This window comes from Pygoscelis adeliae, unplaced genomic scaffold (genome assembly GCF_000699105.1).
Source record: "Pygoscelis adeliae isolate BGI_AS28 unplaced genomic scaffold, ASM69910v1 Scaffold399, whole genome shotgun sequence".
NCBI lineage: Eukaryota > Metazoa > Chordata > Aves > Sphenisciformes > Spheniscidae > Pygoscelis > Pygoscelis adeliae.
This window is the reverse complement of record NW_008825609.1, coordinates 1,107,533-1,127,535: the sequence shown is the minus strand read 5'-3', so window position 1 is coordinate 1,127,535 and position 20,003 is coordinate 1,107,533. Positions and strand designations below refer to the sequence as shown.

Here is a 20,003-nt window from a genome sequence, read left to right as displayed (position 1 = left end):
TAGCAGGGCAGTTTTGAAGGCGTTTGTGCTGCTCTGTTCACCTGTGAGGCAGAGAGGAGCTCTTTTTCCTCCATCCCCTCCACACAGCCCCAGAAGGCTGCACGCTTCCCCCTGAGTTGTATTTGGTTGCCACATGATTTATGTGGTAGATCTCTGATGTAGGCAACGTGGGAAAAAAGAAGCATGCAGGAGAGCACCATGTCAGAGCCAGAAGAGCTGGTGACTGAATAAATAGTTCAAGGTAAAATTCAAACCAGGTGTGATGCCCAAACAGGGCTCTTGCCTCCTTTAGCAGGACTGAAGCTGTAGAGGGACGGCTCCTCTCCATGCATGAACACTTACCTCTGAAGCACTCTACATCCTTAGCTCCCTGACCTGTTGCTGTATTCACAGCAGGCCTTGAGCAGGATGGCAAAACAGGCCCAGACTTCTACCTACCATCTTTCCATATGACAGCAAGGTAGAGTTTACAAGAGCATTGCATGTGTAGAAAAATAAGAAATGACCCTCTGACTTGTTATGCAGTCAGAGCTAGCATCTATGTAGACTTGCCACCATTTAGAATAGGCTCCTGTGAGGCTGAAGGTCCTTGATTCACTAGGAAAGGAAGAGCTAGTACCTTCCCACATTCCCATTAACATTCCCATCTCAGATTGTCTGGTCTGAGATCCTCTGGAGAGAATAACTGGCCCTTTAAAAGGCTTGATGTGAAATGTGATCTCAATTTCTATCTTGAGATTCTGGGCCACATCAGAGGAGAATTCACTGCCCCACAGTCTGGCCCAATGTCCCAATTACTGCACTGGGGCTGGGTCCAGTGTATCACCTCCAGTCCTTCCATCATTGTTTTCCACAAAAAAATTGTTTCAGCAGTATTGCAGCTGACATCAAGCAGAGACGCCAACCTAAAGCACTTCCTTGAAAGACTTGATCTTGCCTGCCTCAAAAGCAGGTGACATATACAGGCAGCTTGATCAGGGCTGATCTTATACATGTGTCTGTTAAACCACGACAGCAGGTCAAACCACAAGCACCCTGCAAATACCAAAATGGATGCCTCTGTGCACTGCTGAAGTACTTTCAGCCACTCCAACAGAGAGCAATGCAAAACCTGTACCTGTGTCTCTAATCCATACTTGCTTCATCTCTTAACTCCTTGATGCTTCCTTCTTCTCACAGCTTTTCCTGCCTGTCTGTTGGAATCCCTGACTGCCCTGTTTTGAGGCCTTACCTACTAGTTCAGTTCAATGATCACCTCCATTACTTGCATTCTCCTGGTTCTGGTAGCCTTGCTTTTAACAGTAGTTGGCCTTGATGCACTTTAAATGCTTTCAGTTATTTCAGCCAGAGGAGTCTGAATGGGAAATGCACTGTTAAAAAACTGCATAAGTTTATTTCATATAAAAATGAAACACCTGTGAGATGTTTTCTCATGAGGGTACGCAAGAAGTGAGACAGGATTGTGTAACTAAGCTAAGCCTAGAGCATCTCCCATTCTTTCCAAAGTGCAGGGTAAGTATGTCTCCCTCTCCAGGTCCTTAGTCCCCCACTCATCCACATGGTGCACAAATTAGTTTGGTTCCAGGCTTACCCTGGAACAAAACAACCAGTTCCTCTCTTGAGGAAACCTAGGCCCAGATGAGGGGTCAGTTTGCTTGAGCATCCCAGACAGGCAGTACGGATCTGTACTGAACTCAGGTGGATACCAACACTACCCCAGCCAGCAATGCATCTGGAAATGCCCTTAAGGTAAGTAACACATGGAAGGAAGGAAGGAAGGAAGGAAGGAAGGGGAAGGAAGGAAGGAAGGAAGGAAGGAAGGAAGGAAGGAAGGAAGGAAGGAAGGAAGGAAGGAAGGAAGGAAGGAAGGAAGGAAGGAAGGAAGGAAGGAAGGAAGGAAGGAAGGAAGGAAGGAAGGAAGGAAGGAAGGAAGGAAGGAAGGAAGGAAGGAAGGAAGGAAGGAAGGAAGGAAGGAAGGAAGGAAGGAAGGAAGGAAGGAAGGAAGGAAGGAAGGAAGGAAGGAAGGAAGGAAGGAAGGAAGGAAGGAAGGAAGGAAGGAAGGAAGGAAGGAAGGAAGGAAGGAAGGAAGGAAGGAAGGAAGGAAGGAAGGAAGGAAGGAAGGAAGGAAGGAAGGAAGGAAGGAAGGAAGGAAGGAAGGAAGGAAGGAAGGAAGGAAGGAAGGAAGGAAGGAAGGAAGGAAGGAAGGAAGGAAGGAAGGAAGGAAGGAAGGAAGGAAGGAAGGAAGGAAGGAAGGAAGGAAGGAAGGAAGGAAGGAAGGAAGGAAGGAAGGAAGGAAGGAAGGAAGGAAGGAAGGAAGGAAGGAAGGAAGGAAGGAAGGAAGGAAGGAAGGAAGGAAGGAAGGAAGGAAGGAAGGAAGGAAGGAAGGAAGGAAGGAAGGAAGGAAGGAAGGAAGGAAGGAAGGAAGGAAGGAAGGAAGGAAGGAAGGAAGGAAGGAAGGAAGGAAGGAAGGAAGGAAGGAAGGAAGGAAGGAAGGAAGGAAGGAAGGAAGGAAGGAAGGAAGGAAGGAAGGAAGGAAGGAAGGAAGGAAGGAAGGAAGGAAGGAGGGGAAGAAAGCAGGAAAGCTAGCAAGCACAAAAGCAAGCAAGAAAAAGCAAGCAAGCAAGAAAGAAAGAACACATAAAAATTAATTATGCCCCAGGGGTATAGAAACATCAAATGGATCTGAGGGCAGATGAGATTTAAATGTTATACAGTGTGGTCAGAGCTAGCCCATAGCCAGTGGCTCAGAGCACATGGGTTCTCCCACTGGTGTTGTCAGTTAGGTCAGCATAGATACAGCCTAGGTCAAATACAGACTAAGCAAAGAGAATTTGACATGCAGCAAAAATCAACTTATGCTGAAAGACACTCACATCCAGGGGACTGACTCTTATATTGCGCACGGATTCTGGCATCTTCCTCCTAGAGAAACCTGTGGCCTATACATTAAAAAACCCCGCTATGATGACTGCAGCAACATCTGGGAAAAGAGCAACCCAGATGAGATCAAGGGTATATCTCATCAAGGAACGCACTCCTTAGAAAAGCGGGAGACTGGAGGAAGAACCAAAGAACGTTTTCCAGGTGATAGAGATTATTTCAACGAGGCAAAGAGTAGAGCTGGGAATGGCCACTCCTTGCTCCAAGACGTACCCGGCTCAGGGGTGCAAAGAAAGTTCTCTTTGCAAGAAGAGGTGTCAACAAGGGAACAAGAGGACTGGGTGGGAGGGGGTGTTGAGGGGCCTACATAATATCAGGGTAAGTGAAGGGGACTGGGACAGGTCAGATATGTCTTGGGTTGGATTGAGGTGGCATTTGGCCCTTTTTGTCCCCTCCTATCACTCCCCTTCACATTCACCAGCCCACAGGTAAAGCAGTGCTTCTCCTGTGCCTCCAGAGCTGTTTGGAACAGGGACAGGAAGAAGCAGATCCCTGGAAATCAGCGCTCCTGATACAGGGCTGGGGTTAGATCCAGCAATTGCTTCTGCCACTGCACATCCTTCCCAGCTGCGGTTATCTCAGGCTGGGGCTGTGCAGGCAAGAGGTGGGAGCGTGTGCAATGGGGGCATCCAGGCTGGTCCAGCAGTTCTCATCTCTTAAAGCATGGGCAGATTAGGCAGACTGCTGCAGATCAATACTCCAGGCTGCTCCCTGTGCCTCCTGTGCCACGAACCATTTTTTCTCCCAGGATGCTCCCTGACTGTACACAGAGACTTAAATTGGAGCTGGAAATACCTGGTGGTCACAAAGGAAAGTATCAAACCAACAGTGTGAGTGCACTTTTCTACTACTTGGTATAGGCTTAAAATAACTGTGTAAATAAAAAGGAAATATAATTTTTTTCTACTACTTTCAAGGGGATAAAGACAGTGATAAAGTGCCATATATTTCTCTTTGCTGAACATGTCAACTGTATTCCCACAGCTATCCACAGAGAGACAAAGCACAGGTCTGTACAAATTCAATAGCCCCTTCAGGAGGTTTAGACTGCCATTCAGGTTGGGCTTAGGGATTGCAGTGTATCAGGAGAAAGTGTAGCATTTCTTACATGGTATTGTGCGGATTACGAGCTGCACAGACAGTATTTTGATGCAAGGTAAACCAGCACTAGAGCAAAGACAATAACAGGATTTTTCATATAACAATTGGAATAAAATAATCCTTGTCCAGTATGAGGAGCAACACAGACTGTGACCGCCAGAGCAGTAGCTCAGGATGCAAACGTGCAGGCAGTAAGTAAAGCTACTAGTGCAGAGTACCTGGAATAGTCTGTTCTCAACTGCTTTTACGAATTCAAGGAACTGGAGTCTATTTTAAAGGTAGAAAGATGATGATTATAAAAGGTCATAGAAAAAAAAAACCCAAACCCTCTTATAAAGATCACAGGAGGGTCACTTAGAGTCTGATAAACTTGAATGAAGAGCCAGAGGGATTTTTTTTGTTGGACTCGGAAGTGCAGCAAGATTGAAGCTTTATGCCTTTGAAAAAAATGGTAAAGCAAAAGATTTTACTTTGGTAGTTCAGGAAATATTAGTCTTGTAAAACAGAGTAGCTATAGATTTCCTTAGTACTCTAAACAGCTCTTTTCACTTCCCTGCTGCAGCCTTCCTAGAAGATACCATAGCTTACCAGTAAAGATATGTATTAGACCTGGTTTTACAAAACATAGTATATCTAACATCTGATCACGTATGAAGAGTGCTAGCAGGCAAGGGAGTCAAGTCAAGCAGTTGACACTCAAGTTAGAATTTACACGTGTAATCTCTAGTCCTTGTTACCTCCCTTCTACAACAGGCAGGTGAAAGATGTTGTTGAACCATCTGAGCACCTCATGGGAAAGGATGCACAGTCAGATATTGATCTGTATTTATCACCATTAAGTAACAGAGTGGTATCAGTGAGATGGGGGTTGTCACTGGCTGAGAACAAAATGACTATAAGAATGGAAACCCGTATCAGAATCACTGGGGACTTGCAGAAGTACAGAGAACCAGATAAGGCCAAGCCATAAAAAACCAGTATGATTTAGAGTCTGCGAACAACTTCTCAGCTGAGGGAAGTGCAAGTATGAATCGGCCATCACAAAGAACTTGATGCCCAAACGTCTGTGCCATGGTCTTCTGCTTACCCAGGTACATAGTGGAGAAGAGGTGGAGGAGGTGAACCTCTTTCAGCGCTCCAGCTAGGAGGATGGCAGTGGACCTGCTATTTCGCCCCAAACTGGAAAGGCTGAGTGCAGTCACACTCTGAAGATAGAGGAGCCTCCATGACACAATGTATCAGGAATGGACCACCTGCGCCTTCTTGCAGTAGGGCTGGTCTCCAGAAAAGCCCATGAGTAAGACAGGTCCAAGACTCAGTAAACACCATTTGCAAGTGGAGTTGCTTATGAGTTACGTTGTAAATGTAGGTAGTTTGTGTTCAGTGAGGCTGGATCAGAAACTTCATTTTTTTTTCTAAGCTTTTGCCTGACGGGGTAAATTTAGGCTAGAGAAGCCCTTGGCATGGCTATGTTAGAAAACAGACCCTGTATGAAGCAACTCCACAACCTCTCTGACAGGGACTGCAGAACATCACGGCCTGAGGTGCATCGCCCCAGCTCAGTTATGGTCTGAGCTTTGAATTCAGGGCAGGCTTTTCAAACAAGCGTGGCAGTCAGTGAGAAACCACAGCAGTGAGGGGAGAGGGGGGCAGCAACAGGGAGGGGTGGGAGTTCTGGAGGAGCAGCAAAGCAAGAACTAAAAGCAGGAGGCAGATGGTACAAAGCTGTGTGAATGGGGAAGTGGGAACACGCAAAAGGGGAATATAGCAAACGGGGACAGTTTGCAGCCCAGCCAGGCTGAAGCAAATTACTCTCTTCCCTGGTGGAGGCCCAGCACACACAGAAAAGGCCTCATGGCCACTGAGGATTGGCTGAGCGATAGCTTACATAAAATAAATCCTATCAGGACCCAGGGTAATGAGAATATCTGCTGTGGTCATGCCCTGTGTGCGCAAAGAAATGAGCCCTGTGTTCCCCCCAGGAAAGGATTCCCCCTGCTACTCCGTCTGTGCTGAAGGGAAAGCCTCCTGCTCAGCTCCTGCCCTCCTGTGCAGGGCTGTGAAGTGCAAACATCTTTTCTGAAAGAGCCCCCTCACCCTTTTCCCATCCTCCCTGAGGGAGCAGAACCCCACAGAAAGAGGGGGAGAGATGGAGCAGCTTTGGATCCTTGTGGGGAGAAAAATGATATCATGCATTTCTGCCCTTGCCTGCCATCCCACATGGGTGCCGTGCCAAACCCAGCACAGACGGGTCGCTCGGAGGTGACCCAGCCCCGGGCCCTGGAAGTCTCTCAGAGCAAAACTGCCTCACTGAGCAATTCTTTCCCATTAGCGTCTTCCTCAAAATCAGCAAAGGGAGCAAGAAACCTCAGATGGGTGCCTGCCTTCCCTCAGCCCCACTGCACATGCAGAAGGAAACTCATGTCAAGAGCACCTCTTGGTGGTGTGAGAGGACATCAAAGCAGCAACAGATCTGTATGTGCTCAGTTAGGGGTTACGGGCCTATTTCCTGCAGTTTCCTTCCCTTTCCTGCAGCCTGTACAACTGAGAGGTTTTAATGTAGCAGGTGCCAGTTGTTCAGAGTGATTACAATATGTGTTATTTGAATATAATATCCCATTTTTAATAATTTAAATACGATGGAAAGAAACACCCTGAAAGCCTTTATGTAGATCCCTATCGTCCCTCTACAGAGGCACTGGCAGCGGAGGGATGTTTATAGATTCACAGCACAGACCTCTGACTTGGACAAGAACTGACTATCCATAGCAGTAGTAGGGAATTATCTTCCAAAAGTAATTTGCCCAGAAGTGGGTTGGAGATAACCTTCTTGCCAGGACTTCCACAGCTCATTGTTGGACATACAGAACTACAGTGTCTTTGACGTGGGGCTCACCTGGACATGGGGTCTCAACAACACTCCCTCCTCCCTGACCCATTTTAACTTGTCTTCTTCCCTGCTCCCTCCCATGCTGCCAGTCCCACAAGCCCATATGCCAGACTACAAGGGCAAAAGCACATACGGCATTCAGCAGGTCAGTGGTCCTTGTTCATCCCTGCCACCAGGTCCTACTGTGCCATTGGGCAGTTTTCCATCCAGTCTCCCTCAGCCTGAATCCCATCCCTACCCCCAGTATCTTCACACGACTGTTACTCTGTCCCAGGTAAGACTCAACGTATTCTCCAGCTCTCCCCAGCTCTTTTCCCCTCAGTCCCCATCCTTCCCACCTTGGGTGTTCGCTCTCTGTTCTTCCTACCCTGCTCCTCCCCAGGCACATAAGGGTTATTGGAAACCTTCAGAGAAAAGATCTGGTGAAAACAGAAATGTTCCTTTGGAGAAGCTGATTCTAAATGCAGTTTCAACAATGCCCAGAAATGGGTTAGTCTCCTGCTTGCCTGTCCCAGGCTGCCTGCCCCATCAGGGCAGGGACCTAAAGCTCCCTGAATCCCTGTGGGCTCTACCAGCTCCAGCTCCCAGGGCCCTCACTTGTCACCCAGATGTCTCCCACAGAGACCTCTCAACGCGTCCAATTTCCCAGGGAGCTGCAATGGTTTTTCTCCATCCATCAGTAGCATTCTCTAGAGCCAGATATACCTGCCTTCTCTTCTGACTGAGCTCCTATCTCCTGGCCCACTATATTCTGCGCCTGCCTGCCCTCTCCAGCTCCTGCTGCTGCTCTCCCTGTAACAGCCTTTGTCACTCTCCCTTCTGTCCCTCTCTGGCCTGTATTCCCATGGCCTGTTCCTGCTCTCACTTGCAGAGGAGCCAGTGGGTTTCCTTCCACCCTCTTCCCTACCACCCACAGAGGGAACACCTAGTACAGCTGGTCGCTTTGTGCTTCTGAAATAGCTGCAAGACTTGGAAACACTCCACAGCTGAAGGTTTCTGGGTTGCAGCCAGTGCTGAGTGACAGATGGGAGAGGTCTCCTCCGGAGCAGGTCAGTTGCAACAGCCTCCCATGGCTGCAGCAGTGCAAAGGTCACCAACCTTTGGAGAAACAATTTCCCTCAGAGTTCCTTCCTTCAGGAACATCCCAGCTGAAAACCCACTGTTCTTGGTCTAACTGGCCTCCTGACAAAGCCTGGAAATTCTAATTAATCCTGTGTCACCACAATCCCTTCTTATATAAAATGCATCTCCTGCCCATCCACTCGTCAGTTCAGGCTGGAGCACACAGACGTGCACACATACACACTTTTCCAGGCTTAGCGTTGCGTGGGAGGAGAAGGAAGGAAGAGGAGGCAGACCCTCATTTCGAGAAGGGAAAGGAAGCAGTAGAGCCTCCTGGGGTCTTTCTGCTCCTTGTCTCTTCTTTCTTAGGGTGATTGCTTTCTTCTCCTTGCTGCTTAGCTCTAAAATTCTTTTATCTTCTGAGGACAATGAGAACAGGCTGAGACAGCTGGGGTTGTTTAGCCCGGAGAAGAGGAGGATCTGGGGAGACCTTATTGTGGCCTTTCAGTATATAAGGGGGGCTTATAAGAAAGACAGAGAAAGACTTTTTGCCAGGGCCTGTAGTAACAGGACAAGGGGGAATGGTTTTAAACTGAAAGAGGGTAGATTTAGACTGGATATAAGGAAGAAATTTTTCACACTGAGGGTGGTGAAGCACTGGAACAGGTTGCCCAGAGAGGTGGTGGATGTCCCATCCCTGGAAACATTCCAGGGTCAGGTTGGACGGGGCTCTGAGCAACCTGATCTAGTTGAAGATGTCCCTGCCCACGGCAGGGGGGTTGGACTAGATGATCTTTAGAGGTCCCTTCTAACCCAAACTATTCTGTGATTTTATGATTCTATGATTCTATGACAAGATGGAAGAGGTCTGGCAGCAGCTCCCACTGGCTGCTTTTGCACAGAAGTAGGGGAGAGGGTGGATAGGGAGAAGCTGGCTTGCAAGGGCTCATCTCAGCTACCAGTCTTGGCTCTCATAGTACTTGCAGGGGAAAGAAAACAGTTCATTACATCCCTTGATGCATTTGCTCCACTTCATGGTGAACACACAGGTTCACACAATACTTTGTACTAGTAATCTGGGCAGGTGGGGAAGTGCGGCAGGACCTTATCACCACAGGAGAGGAGGGATAGAGCAGCCATGGGGTGGCTGCTGCTTTCTAGAGGCTGCTTAACTTCCTTGTTCAGCCTTCACAGAAAACATTGTTCCTTGTGATATTTTGCCATTGTTACTCAGGGGCACTGGGAAGACCTGAAGAATCTTCATTGCCCCACATCACCCCACTACTCCCACTTCAGATTCCCTTCCCTGCTGACATCTCCTCCAAAGTTTGGATGATAAAGGAGGGAGGGGGAGATCCACCCCTCCACTTTCTCATCCCTCTTCTAACCCTTGTTCAGCTCCCCTGTAAAAGCAGTTTGGTGCCCCCAGCTGTTCACTGGGATGGGGTGGGAAGGGAGTGGGTGAGACACGCGGGGAGAAAAAAAAAATGACAGCAGCCATCATCCCAGCCATGAAGTCATGCATGCCCCGCCTTCAGCTAACGGCCTCAGCTGCAGAGCTGCTGCTGTGGTGGGAGGGGAGGAGGGACCGGAGGATGAGAGTCGAGTAAAGTTCCCTCTTCCACTTCCTCCCTCCCTGCAACCTGCCGCTCACTGCAGCACAAGGGCTGATACCCAAATTTGCCCGTCTCTCCCTGCTGTTTGCCTTGGCCTGACTGTCCTTTGCCCCAGGCGCTGTCCTCCTCCACAGGTCCAGAGCCATGCAAGCCATCAAGTGTGTCGTGGTGGGAGACGGGTAGGTACCCCGCTGGTTTGCTGTGGATGCAGGGAGGGAGGGGCGGTGACAAGGGGCAAGAAAGAAGGTGGCTGCTTGGTGAAAATTCCCCAGCTTTGCTTCTGACCTCCTGCAGACTGTGTTCCCTCTCTCGCTCGCCCTTCTCTCCCCAGGGCAAGGGACCTTCCTCTGGGAAGGGTGTGGAAGAGTGCATTTTGAAGGGCATCTGCAAAAGGGGCATGGAAAGTGGAGCAGGTCTATCCCACGCACAGGAGGTGGTGGTGTTGCTGCCAGATTCAACCTTTAGGCAGGAGTCAGATTTAAAACCTGAGAGGTGCAAGCGCTCTCCTGCAGGTGAATGACTCCTTGAAAGCCATCTGCTCACTGGGACTGACTGGGAGAGGGCACGGTACTATGGTCCTGATGAGATGTCCACCAGTAGCTCTGTGTTCAGCTTTTCTCGGCACATTATCTCTGTATCGAGATGTGGGGAGACTTTGACAAGGGGTTTCTGTGGGGACAAGAAGGAGGAGCTCTTTCCGCTGAGGTAGGCACAAGTGTATGCCACTTTGGGAGTGGGAGGTAACACAACCTTGCCTTCACAGCATGATGGCATCACTGGCCATGCTCTGTGATCCCTGGAAATGGCCCGATCTAAGCCATCAATAAGTGAAGCAGTCAGTACTGCTAGGGGCGGGAGGGATGGGGTGGACAGGGCCTCTTCTTGCCCTGTGGGATGAATAGATGCAGGGGAGGGAGGGGAGGAGAGTCCACATTTGGCACGGAGTAGGTTAATTCATTTCCCAGCTAGGAGCTGGCCAGACTGTTATCTGGGGCAGCTATCAGGTAGCAGATGAAGAGACATTTGCAGCAGCCCTGTTCCCCACAGTCACTTCCTCCTTCAAAACTCGCCTGCGGAAGAAGACATCTGCAAACATAACAGTACTTGTTAGACATATTCTGAGGGGCTGGGGCAAGGGGACGGGAAGAAGGGACAAGGAAGGACAGAGCCCCAAATAAACACCATTACCTCTAATAAAAGTCCCCTGAAGGCTGCAAGCTAGAGCTGGATGAATAACTCCACTGGGCATTTATCTGTTGCCCTGTTAACCCCCCAGTTTCCCCCTCACCCATTGCACCAACTCTGTAGCCATCCCTCAAGGCAGCATTCCCCTCATATTGGTGGCTAACCCCACAACACATCCTGCTCTGAACCCCTCTGACCGCAACTCCTCTTAAATGTCTTCTGTCCCATCATTTAGCTTCTCTGTACTCTGCAACTCCCCTCTCACCATCTTGCAACACAGCAGTCCAGTCATCCCCCCATCGCTCTGAGCTCTTGGTTCACCACGCTTCACCTCCCTCCCAGCTATACCAGCCATGTCACCCTCCCTTGGCTCAACCTTACCAACCACAGGACCTTCTGCTGTCACTCAGCTAAGCCCCTCATGTTGCCCCATAGCTGTTCTGGCCCCATAGCCCCATCCATCACACATCACTGACCCCTTAGCACTCCCTGAGTTCAGCCCCAGGAACCTGCAGGTGCCACTAACCTCACCTCTTCTCTCAATAGCTTTGTTGTAACCTTCATCCCTTCACTGACCCTTTGTGCTCCCCTCTGTTCAACCACACTAATTCAGAACCATCCCCCCTTCCATGACTGACCCACCCACAGTCCCGTAGGTCTCCTGAGCCATTACCTGTAAAGCTTCAGGAAGCCTCCATGGCCCTCCCTCAATATCTCTATGGTAAGAGGGAAGCAAGGGAGCTGGGGAAAGAGAAGGGACTGAGAGAGGAGGATCTAAGAAAGGGAGGTGGCAGAAGGAAGAAACAAGTGTCAGAGCACACCGAAGAGCTCGTTTTTCTCTTCAGCTGCCCCACAGTGCAGTGGCTGAGGCAGGGGCCTTGTGACCAGGGCAAAGATGCCAGTTGTGCCTGTCAAGGGCACACAAAAAGGCAGGGCTGCACCTCTGCAGCAGGGGACTTTGCAGGTACAGCTGGGATGGTTGGAGCATCCCCAGCAGTGGGACTTCAGCCTTTCACCTGGGAAAGGCATCTCCCTCATCCTGTGGCTGTGCTTATAGGCTGAGGAGGCAGGTTGCTCTCACCACCTCCATTTTACACATGCTGTAACTGAAACGTGGCCAGACTTTCCCAGGCCACACAGGCCTGAGAAATAGCAGACCAGCAGGAGAAGGATTCTCCTTCCCACACTTGTCCTGGCTGCTTTATCTTCTTCCAGTTTCTCTCCACTTCTTCTTTCCCTCATCACAGGCTTCACCTTGCCCACACCACCTTCTCCTCCCTTTGACAGCCTTACTGCCTCCTTTCCCACCTCTCTCACACCAATGCCCTCACCCAGTCTGGACTGTGCTGCTACCCTGGCTTATTTGCGCTCCACCCTGCTGCAACATGGAGGTGGGGGAGGCTGAGGAGGGAGGAAGCACCAGCTTCTAGCTCAGAAACACCACCAGCAGCCTCTGTCAGCCACAGGGAGAGGCACCTTGCTGACTGCTTACAGATCTCTCTGCAGGTGATGCTACAGCTTACTGCAGACAGGCAAGACTGGAAGGTGTTGTGGCTAAGTCCAGAAGAGGTACTATCAGCCCCTGGCCACAGTGCCTGCAGAAGCAGGCAGGAGTGCCTGCGTTCAGGGGCTGTAGCTGGCTGGGCAGCTTTGTCATGGCACCCCCACACCGAATCAATACACCGACCCTGGCTGTGAGCGCACAGCACTGTGCATGCACTGGAAAATGGGCTCTCACCTCCATCTCAGAGTGGATGCGTTTTAGCTGAGTGATCTCTGTACCAGACCGTAAAAACAAGCCTTTGTGCTCAAAGACAACAAACATTTCTGGGTGACATCCTGTCTTTCTTCCTGCCAGTTGTCTAACCTATGGTTATGCGTCGTCTGGTCCTGTGAACATGTTTCTGCTTCGAGGGGTCTCCTGACAGGTCTAGCTTAGAGGTGTGGAAGAATTGCCCCATCCCCATCTCACCCTAGCAAGACTGCCTGCACTACCATGACTTCCTGCTATTTTTTCTTTCTATTCCAGAGCTGTGGGGAAAACCTGTCTCCTTATCAGCTATACCACCAATGCCTTCCCAGGAGAATACATCCCCACTGTGTGAGTAAAGCATAAACAGGTCCTGGTGTGGGTGGGAGGCATGGAAAGCAGGATGCAAAGGGGCGTAGAAACTCCTTCTTGTGCACTCTGAAGGCAGGGTTGCAACCTCCATGCCAGCAGACGAAGGGCTGCCAAACTAGCGAAGGTGCCTCTATGCTTCCAATCTGTCACCTTTCACCAGAAGCACAAGTGGCCTTATAAAACCCTGGTATAAATGGGATATTTGGGGGACACAAACCAACCCAAGGGTCTATCTGCCTGCTAAGTTTTCAAGTAGTAGATGGGGTCCTGCTAGGCAAAACAACGAGGCACCAGGCTACAAAAATGGGTCCAGACCCATTTTTGTAGAAGAAGGGTCAGTTTTGTACCCAAGAAGGCAGTTGAATGGACAGGGGTCCCCACTTCCTTCCTTGTCCAAGGCACCTGCTGTCATTGGAGCAGGCACTGATAACCCTGATGGTAAGAGTGCAGGACTCAGCTCAATGCCAGAGCACATTCATAGAATGCACTAAGAAATCCAGCAGATGTATGCATGAGGCTGGGACAGACCTGCAGACTGTTGGAATAAGGAGCAAGCTTAGGGTTGCTTTAGTCTGAGTGGTCAGATGCATTTGTCTCCCCACAGTGCATGGGGATATGTTTGGGGATGCACACCACATGTGTGGATGGGATACCACACCACTGGGATGTGGAGTATGATTAAACACTCCCTGACATGGGAAAAGAAGCTAGGCACAGTGTGTCAGACTGCCAGGTCAGGTTCAGCTTCCTTGGGAAGGACAGGTGCAGGAAAACCTCAGAGCCTCACTTTTTTCTCCAGACCAATTTGCAACAGACATTGCAAAAAATGGTTGCGGCAGCAAGAACCCATCTTTTCTCAAGCTGGTTTGTGGAACGACACCATCCCTTCCTAGCATGTAGCCATGAAGTGGCTATGCATTTTATGTGTCACACACCATTTCTCCTCCTGTCTGAGGCTTGTGCCTGGAGACATGAAAAGGAGGCCATTTTGTGCTCCTGGACTGCATGGCTTATCTTACAATGACAGCGTATGCCGTGAGCACATTCACAAGGTCTTTGTGTTGGTTCCTTCCTATCACTGGTTTCCCTCACCTCAGCCTGAAAAAAAAAAATACCAAAAGGAACAGGAAATAAAATTTTCTAGGACAAGGGGAGGAACATCTCTATTCATTTAATATCCTTTTTTCCCATTAAGTCTTTGCTCCACAGCATGCAATCCTGACAGCTGTTCTCAAATATTTCATGCTACATTGTCAAAGAGTAAAGGGACACACCTTGGCATATTGGCCTCAGTTCCAGCAGGGGTGTTGAGGATTGCAGGGCTCTGGGGGAGCTACAGAGGCATGGGTTCTTCTTCTTCACTTCTAAGAAGAAAGCTGGATTTTAGAGTACAAAAGAAAGACAGGGGCTTGGCTAGAGCAGACACAGTTGTGGGAAGGATACTGGGGAAAGAAATGGGAAGCTGAAGGGTTTATGGATCTGCATGCATGGTGGCAAAGGTGGAGCTGCAGCCAGGCACCTGTTCAGGACAGCTGGCTGATGGGGAGGAGGTTGATGCTGAGTGGGAAGTCCATAAGGTAGTGGTTCACAGGAAACCAGAATCACTCATGTGCGCTGAGAAAAAGAATCACCACCCTTTGCTTTGGGGTACACCTAGTGAAACCCACCTACACTACTGGAAGGGCTTCCTCTTCTCCTATTTGAGCCATGGCCTATGTCTCTGCATTTCAGGTTCGATAACTATTCAGCCAATGTGATGGTTGACAGCAAGCCTGTAAATCTGGGGCTATGGGATACTGCTGGACAAGAGGATTATGACAGGCTGAGGCCGCTCTCTTACCCGCAGACGGTGGGTCACGCTCCATGCCCCTCCTCCCTTGTTCCTCCCTCAGATACGCCTCCATCCCCCACTGCAAAAATCAACATTTGTCATAACACAGTGACAAGACTGTTCCCATCTCTCTCTGCCCTTTTCTGGGAATACCTCTGTTGATATACAAGTGCCTTGAAATCCTAAAGGTAAAAGACATTTAAGGGTATTTTGGACCTTTATCTAAACTTTATTACTGGAATAACTTAGCAAGAAAAGTGAGATATTCAAAGAAACTTATGAGTCCAGCTGACACTGATTTCAGTGTGGGAAAGGTGCCCTACACAGCCCTGGTAAAAAAAATTCCCCTTGTGAAGCTGAAGTGGCTCAGGGAATTTAGGAGCTGAGGCAGGAGCTTCTCACATTTCTGTGAACCCCGCTATTCTGGCTTCTGCCTTTTAAAAAAGATCTGATGTGTGGAAGTATGTTTGATCTGCTGATGCCTCAACTAAGCCCAAGTTAGGAGGAACTAACTTTCCAAGCTCTGTTAGAACAGAGCAAATGGATGCCTCTCCTCAGATACTGTGTTCACCAGTTTTTCACCACGTTGACAGAGTGATTTCAGGGTTTCAAGATCACCTTCCCTGGAGGATGTTGCTCCAAGCAGCCTCTTGGCAAGCTCAGAAAGACCCTGCTGCCTCAGGCATTGGTCTGAAGGTTGCCATTGCAACAAAAAGGGCTAGGAATTGAGAGCACTACTTGTTTCAGCCAAGTTCAGCCACCTAGAAGTCAGACACCTGGTGTAAGCTGCTTGCCTAGGCTCTTTCTGCAGTCTGTGCAAGCAGGCGCATTTGTCAACAACATGCTTGCACCCACCCTGGGATACATCCCAAGGATAGGTGGGGGGACTGTTCTCCAAGGTACTTGGATGTACTCCAAGGTACTTGCCTCTGACAGTTGTAAAAGTATGGAAATGGATAGGTTGGGCCTGACACCCTTGTTTTAGCTAGGTGAAGTTGGATGAAAGAAATATAATCCTGAAGAGCTGTTTTGGTTTGGTTTTGTTTTTAACGGAAGTCTAAATTCTGCCATGCCGAGGAGAAGTGCTTTATGTGGATAACTGAGACTCTGCCTCTTTTGCGTCCTGCGTGAGCACTTTTTGGGCTGAGCCTAGCTCTGTCTCAACAGCAGGAAAAATTATTCTGGCCTGAAAGCTCTCTGGTGTGCTGTGAGAAATGAGCAGGACGCTGTCAGGCCATTTCCCATGAGGATGAGTGTGCCTACCGCAAAAACCCCATCCTCATAGTTAAACGTTTGGCTTTTCTGATAACGGTGGCTATGGTTACCATGAGTCAGGGGAGCAAATATCCTTCTCTCCTCTAGAGGCGATAAGCAGCAGTTAGGACTGTGTTACATTATGACAGTTTTCCCTAGCATGACCCTCTGCTGCAGAGGGAGGACGCTGTCCACCCAGCTCTGCTCTCCCCTCCCTGCCTCTTGTCATGCAATCCCATGCTCTCCTCCTAACTCTGCACCATGGTTGTACGCCTACAGGATGTCTTCCTGATCTGCTTCTCCCTTGTCAGCCCAGCATCCTATGAAAACGTCCGTGCCAAGGTGAGACAGAGTATCCTGGTCCTTCAGGAGTTGAGGAGGGTGAGATTGGTGGTGATCTTGCAAAGAGAGTGACTGTGGGTGGAGACTGCTAATAGGACGTCTATTTCTGGGTCATCTCAAAGAAGGCAGCCAACCCTATTAAAGGGCTAGTATTCATCTGGCTGGGCTAGACAGCTATGAGGCCACAGGCTTATGTTCTGATGGCACCTTTCAGCCAAGGCTGTCCCAGCACAGACACGCAGGAACAGTCCATAGGATATGAGAAGCTGGTACCCACAGCCTTTAGATAGGAAATGAAGGAAGAAGGGAGAGATGAATGGAGAGGAGAACAACATAGTATTTTCTTCCTACCACTTTCAGCTTCCTCCCTGGGTTTCAGGGAGCCATGAAAGGTGGAGAGCAGCTTGTGCTTTTGCTTAACAGAATTTGAGTTCCATGTCAGGGATGTTGCCTGTGAACCCAGCAACAGGGGTTGGTCTGGGCGAGGCTATAGTGCCCAATGCTGGATGGAAGGGCTGTGAGGAAGGACAGGGTGTTAGCTATCTTGCTGACATTTTTTCAGGGGTGCCTCTTTGTTCCCTTGTGCATGCTTGTACGTGTGACTTCTTCTCACATCTTTGCCATTTTGCTCCCTTGCTAGTGGTTCCCTGAGGTGCGGCACCACTGCCCTAGCACGCCCATCATCCTTGTGGGCACAAAGCTGGATCTTCGTGATGACAAGGACACCATTGAGAAACTGAAGGAGAAGAAGCTATCCCCCATTACATATCCTCAGGGCCTTGCTCTGGCCAAGGAAATCGGTATGTGCTTGGGGCAACATCTTGGACCTACTGAAAGGAGAAAGGCAGAAGATAAGGGCTTCCCCTCAACCTAATGAGGCTTTCATAGAGGTATCTCACAGTGGTATCTCAGAGGGACACAGGAAGACACATCAAAGGTCATGGGACAAAATGCACTTCAGGAGGCTCAGGAAGGAGGTCTGCTCCTTGAGGAAGCCTCAACCCCTCAGCCCTCTGTTTTCTGCCTCTCTCTGGCCACCATCCTACACACACACAGAGATACACATTTGCACATTCCCCTCCCCTTTTACTCTGCTATTTCTATCTGGGCCAATATTTTTCTGTGAAAGCCACAGCTGCTCTGTGGGCAGAGGCCTCTCCTCCACATCCGGAAAGAGGCGGAAGACTGAGTTTTCTAACATCTCTCAGGAAGACTTGCAACTGCAGCTTCCTGTCCCTGCCTCTGACTACCGGGGCTTATACATGCAACCTCAGGTATGCGTGTCTCACCCCACCGTTCATCTCAGGGGCATCAGCTCCCTCCTGTATTTCGGGACAAGCACAAATGCCTGTTCCAGGTAATCTCTCTTCTCAGATGCAGCATGCAGAGGCAGCAGAGAGGGTGGAAAACACGGCTTGAGGGAGAAGTTTTCAACCAGGAGTTCAGAGAAGAGGGTGTCCGACCAGGATAACATAGCCAGCCTCACACGATGGCTCTGCTCTGGCTACAAGGGTGGAGAATAGGCAAACCCTGGTCTTGTATAGCTGGCAAGCTTTGCCCTGAAGTCAAGACTGCCTGAGGGAGTGAAGTGTGTCCTGACGATGCTTAATGGCTTTGATCACCTGAGCTGTGTTTATTCAGTTCAGGCAAGATCCAGGTGCCTTGCTCTTCAGCACAAGGTCTCTGAGAATTTGGGGGTACAAAGTCCCAAAAGAGAGGTGCCAGGTGATTTGAGATGCCACCAGAGGTGCTTGACACTTGAAGCCTGAGGAGACTTGAGACCTCATCTCAAGATGAGACTCAGGGAGTGTTTAGGTGCTGTGTATGTGCCTCAGGACACTGTAAAATGGGCACTGAGGGAGGAGGGTGTTGTGGCTGTGAGGTGATGGGAGCCAGAAACGTACAGGCACATGCATCTCTTCCTGCTTGACGCGATCTGTGGTATTCCTCCTGCATGCTTTTCTTTTGAGGACCCTTCGCAGCAGACTCCTGGGTACCCCCGCTGCCTACCCCAGTTCCCTTCTACCCCATTACAGCACCTGCTTTCCTCCCGACAGACTCCGTGAAATACCTCGAATGCTCGGCTTTGACGCAGCGTGGCCTCAAGACAGTGTTTGATGAGGCCATCCGAGCAGTCCTCTGTCCGCAGCCCACCCGGACAAAGAAACGAGTATGCAGCCTCCTCTAAGCAAGTAAGTCTGAAAGGATCCCTGGGAATGACACCAATGGCCCTTTCCTGCTCCTGAAAGGTTCTGGGTTCCTGGGTTCCTATGACCTGCTGTGCCTGGTGGGATGGTTTACCCTCAGAGAGAGAGAGTGAGACAGCAGCCCTGCTTGGGGAAAGCACTGCTGGTATGATGGAGCGCATGGACCCCTGAACCACTTCCCCCTCCTTGCTGCCTGCCCATGGGCAGGTTTGCCCCCATCTCCTGGTGCAGGGCAGCCCAGGATTTTCCACCTCTGCCCTCACAGAGAAGAACTGTGTGTCACCTTCTGCCACAGAAGGAACTGCATCCAGGCTGCCCTGGGGATGACCTGTTGTGAGAGCTGTGAAGTGGCAGCCTTTGCCTATAGAAAAAAAAAAAAAACAACAAACTGTTCCTTATTCATGGCAGTTGCCCAATGGCCCTTCCTCTTATCAGGCCCTGCTCACCACAAGGGGGTTTTTGTGTTGCTGTTCATTGGCAGGCAGCAGCTTCTCCCCCAGGACTCCTTTACTCCTCATATTGTCCCCACCTGCCCTTCCCCTTCAACTCAAGGCAGCAGAGGGAGGAGAGAGGCTTCAGGACGAGAGGCAAAGCTGGCCAGAGCCTGAGGAGAGAGAAGAGTGAGAGCTTTCTAGCTGAGACCCTGCCCCTTTGTTCTCCCACCACCACCAGGGCAGAGGGAGGGAGAGCAGGAAAATAGCCAAGCTGGTTTCACGAGGTCTGTCGTGTTTTTGGCTACAGATCCCGGCCCCACCCTGATGCCAGGCTCTGCCCAGCATGCAGGAGAGCGATGGCTCCAACATCCCGGAGCTCAGTACCTTGTGGTGGTCACTGCGCTTTTTACTTCTGCTGGCTTGAAAGACTGTTGTGGGTCTGTAGCACTGGTTTGTCCATTTGCACAACTTCCCCACACTCGCCCCACCCCAGCTGCCCCTTCCCTTCCTCACTGACCCCCGAGGTTACAACGTAGTGAATAAGACCCAATAAACAGATTGTACGTTCTTGCCATGTCCGTGATGTGTTGCACCTCGGGGGGACAGCCCTGAAGCAGTGAGCAACGGGACGGCTGGGGTGGAGGCACCTGCCAGCTGTGCCCCTCCTTCGGCAGTGACAATCCAGGCAGCGCCACGCTGAGCTTGGAACTGGGGAGCCCCAGCCACTATAGGATGAAGAGATGAGGCCTGATTCATGCACCGAGTTGCTATGTTCTCAGCTGAGCCCCCCTCCATTCCTGAGTGCAGTGCAAATGTCGTGTGCCAGCCAAAGGCAACGGAGTGATTACACCTCGGCTTTTGTCCTTCCTCTTCTTAGCCTCCACGCGTTCAAAGGAAAAGTTGTCTCCCCTCTGAGACACACAGAGGATGAGATGCAGGCTTTGGGGTGCAAAAGAGAGATGAGATGCAGTACACCCGGGCCCAGACTCCTCTCTGTGGGGACTGCCCCTGCAGGTTGC

The 20,003-nt window shown here is 50.1% G+C and overlaps 1 protein-coding gene across 1 annotated transcript; it reads left to right on the top strand.

Annotated features, from left to right (window-relative positions):
* The first annotated feature begins 9,575 nt into the window (after positions 1 to 9,575).
* On the top strand, positions 9,576 to 19,551 carry RAC2 (ras-related C3 botulinum toxin substrate 2 (rho family, small GTP binding protein Rac2)). Its single transcript, XM_009332626.1, has 7 exons — positions 9,576 to 9,788; positions 12,824 to 12,895; positions 14,648 to 14,765; positions 16,281 to 16,343; positions 16,984 to 17,143; positions 18,401 to 18,535; positions 19,292 to 19,551. Exons 1-6 carry the CDS (start codon positions 9,754 to 9,756, stop codon positions 18,529 to 18,531), a joined length of 579 nt encoding a protein of 192 aa, XP_009330901.1. The 5' UTR covers positions 9,576 to 9,753; the 3' UTR covers positions 18,532 to 18,535; positions 19,292 to 19,551.
* Positions 19,552 to 20,003: the final 452 nt, after the last annotated feature.

Excerpts from the sequence above, each read along its gene's own strand:
- RAC2 (XM_009332626.1), top strand. The coding sequence starts at position 9,754 with ATGCAAGCCATCAAGTGTGTCGTGGTGGGAGACGG. Across the intron at positions 14,766-16,280 it reads CGCTCTCTTACCCGCAGACG|GATGTCTTCCTGATCTGCTT; the intron begins GTGGGTCACGCT and ends GTACGCCTACAG. Across the intron at positions 17,144-18,400 it reads TGCTCTGGCCAAGGAAATCG|ACTCCGTGAAATACCTCGAA; the intron begins GTATGTGCTTGG and ends TCCTCCCGACAG.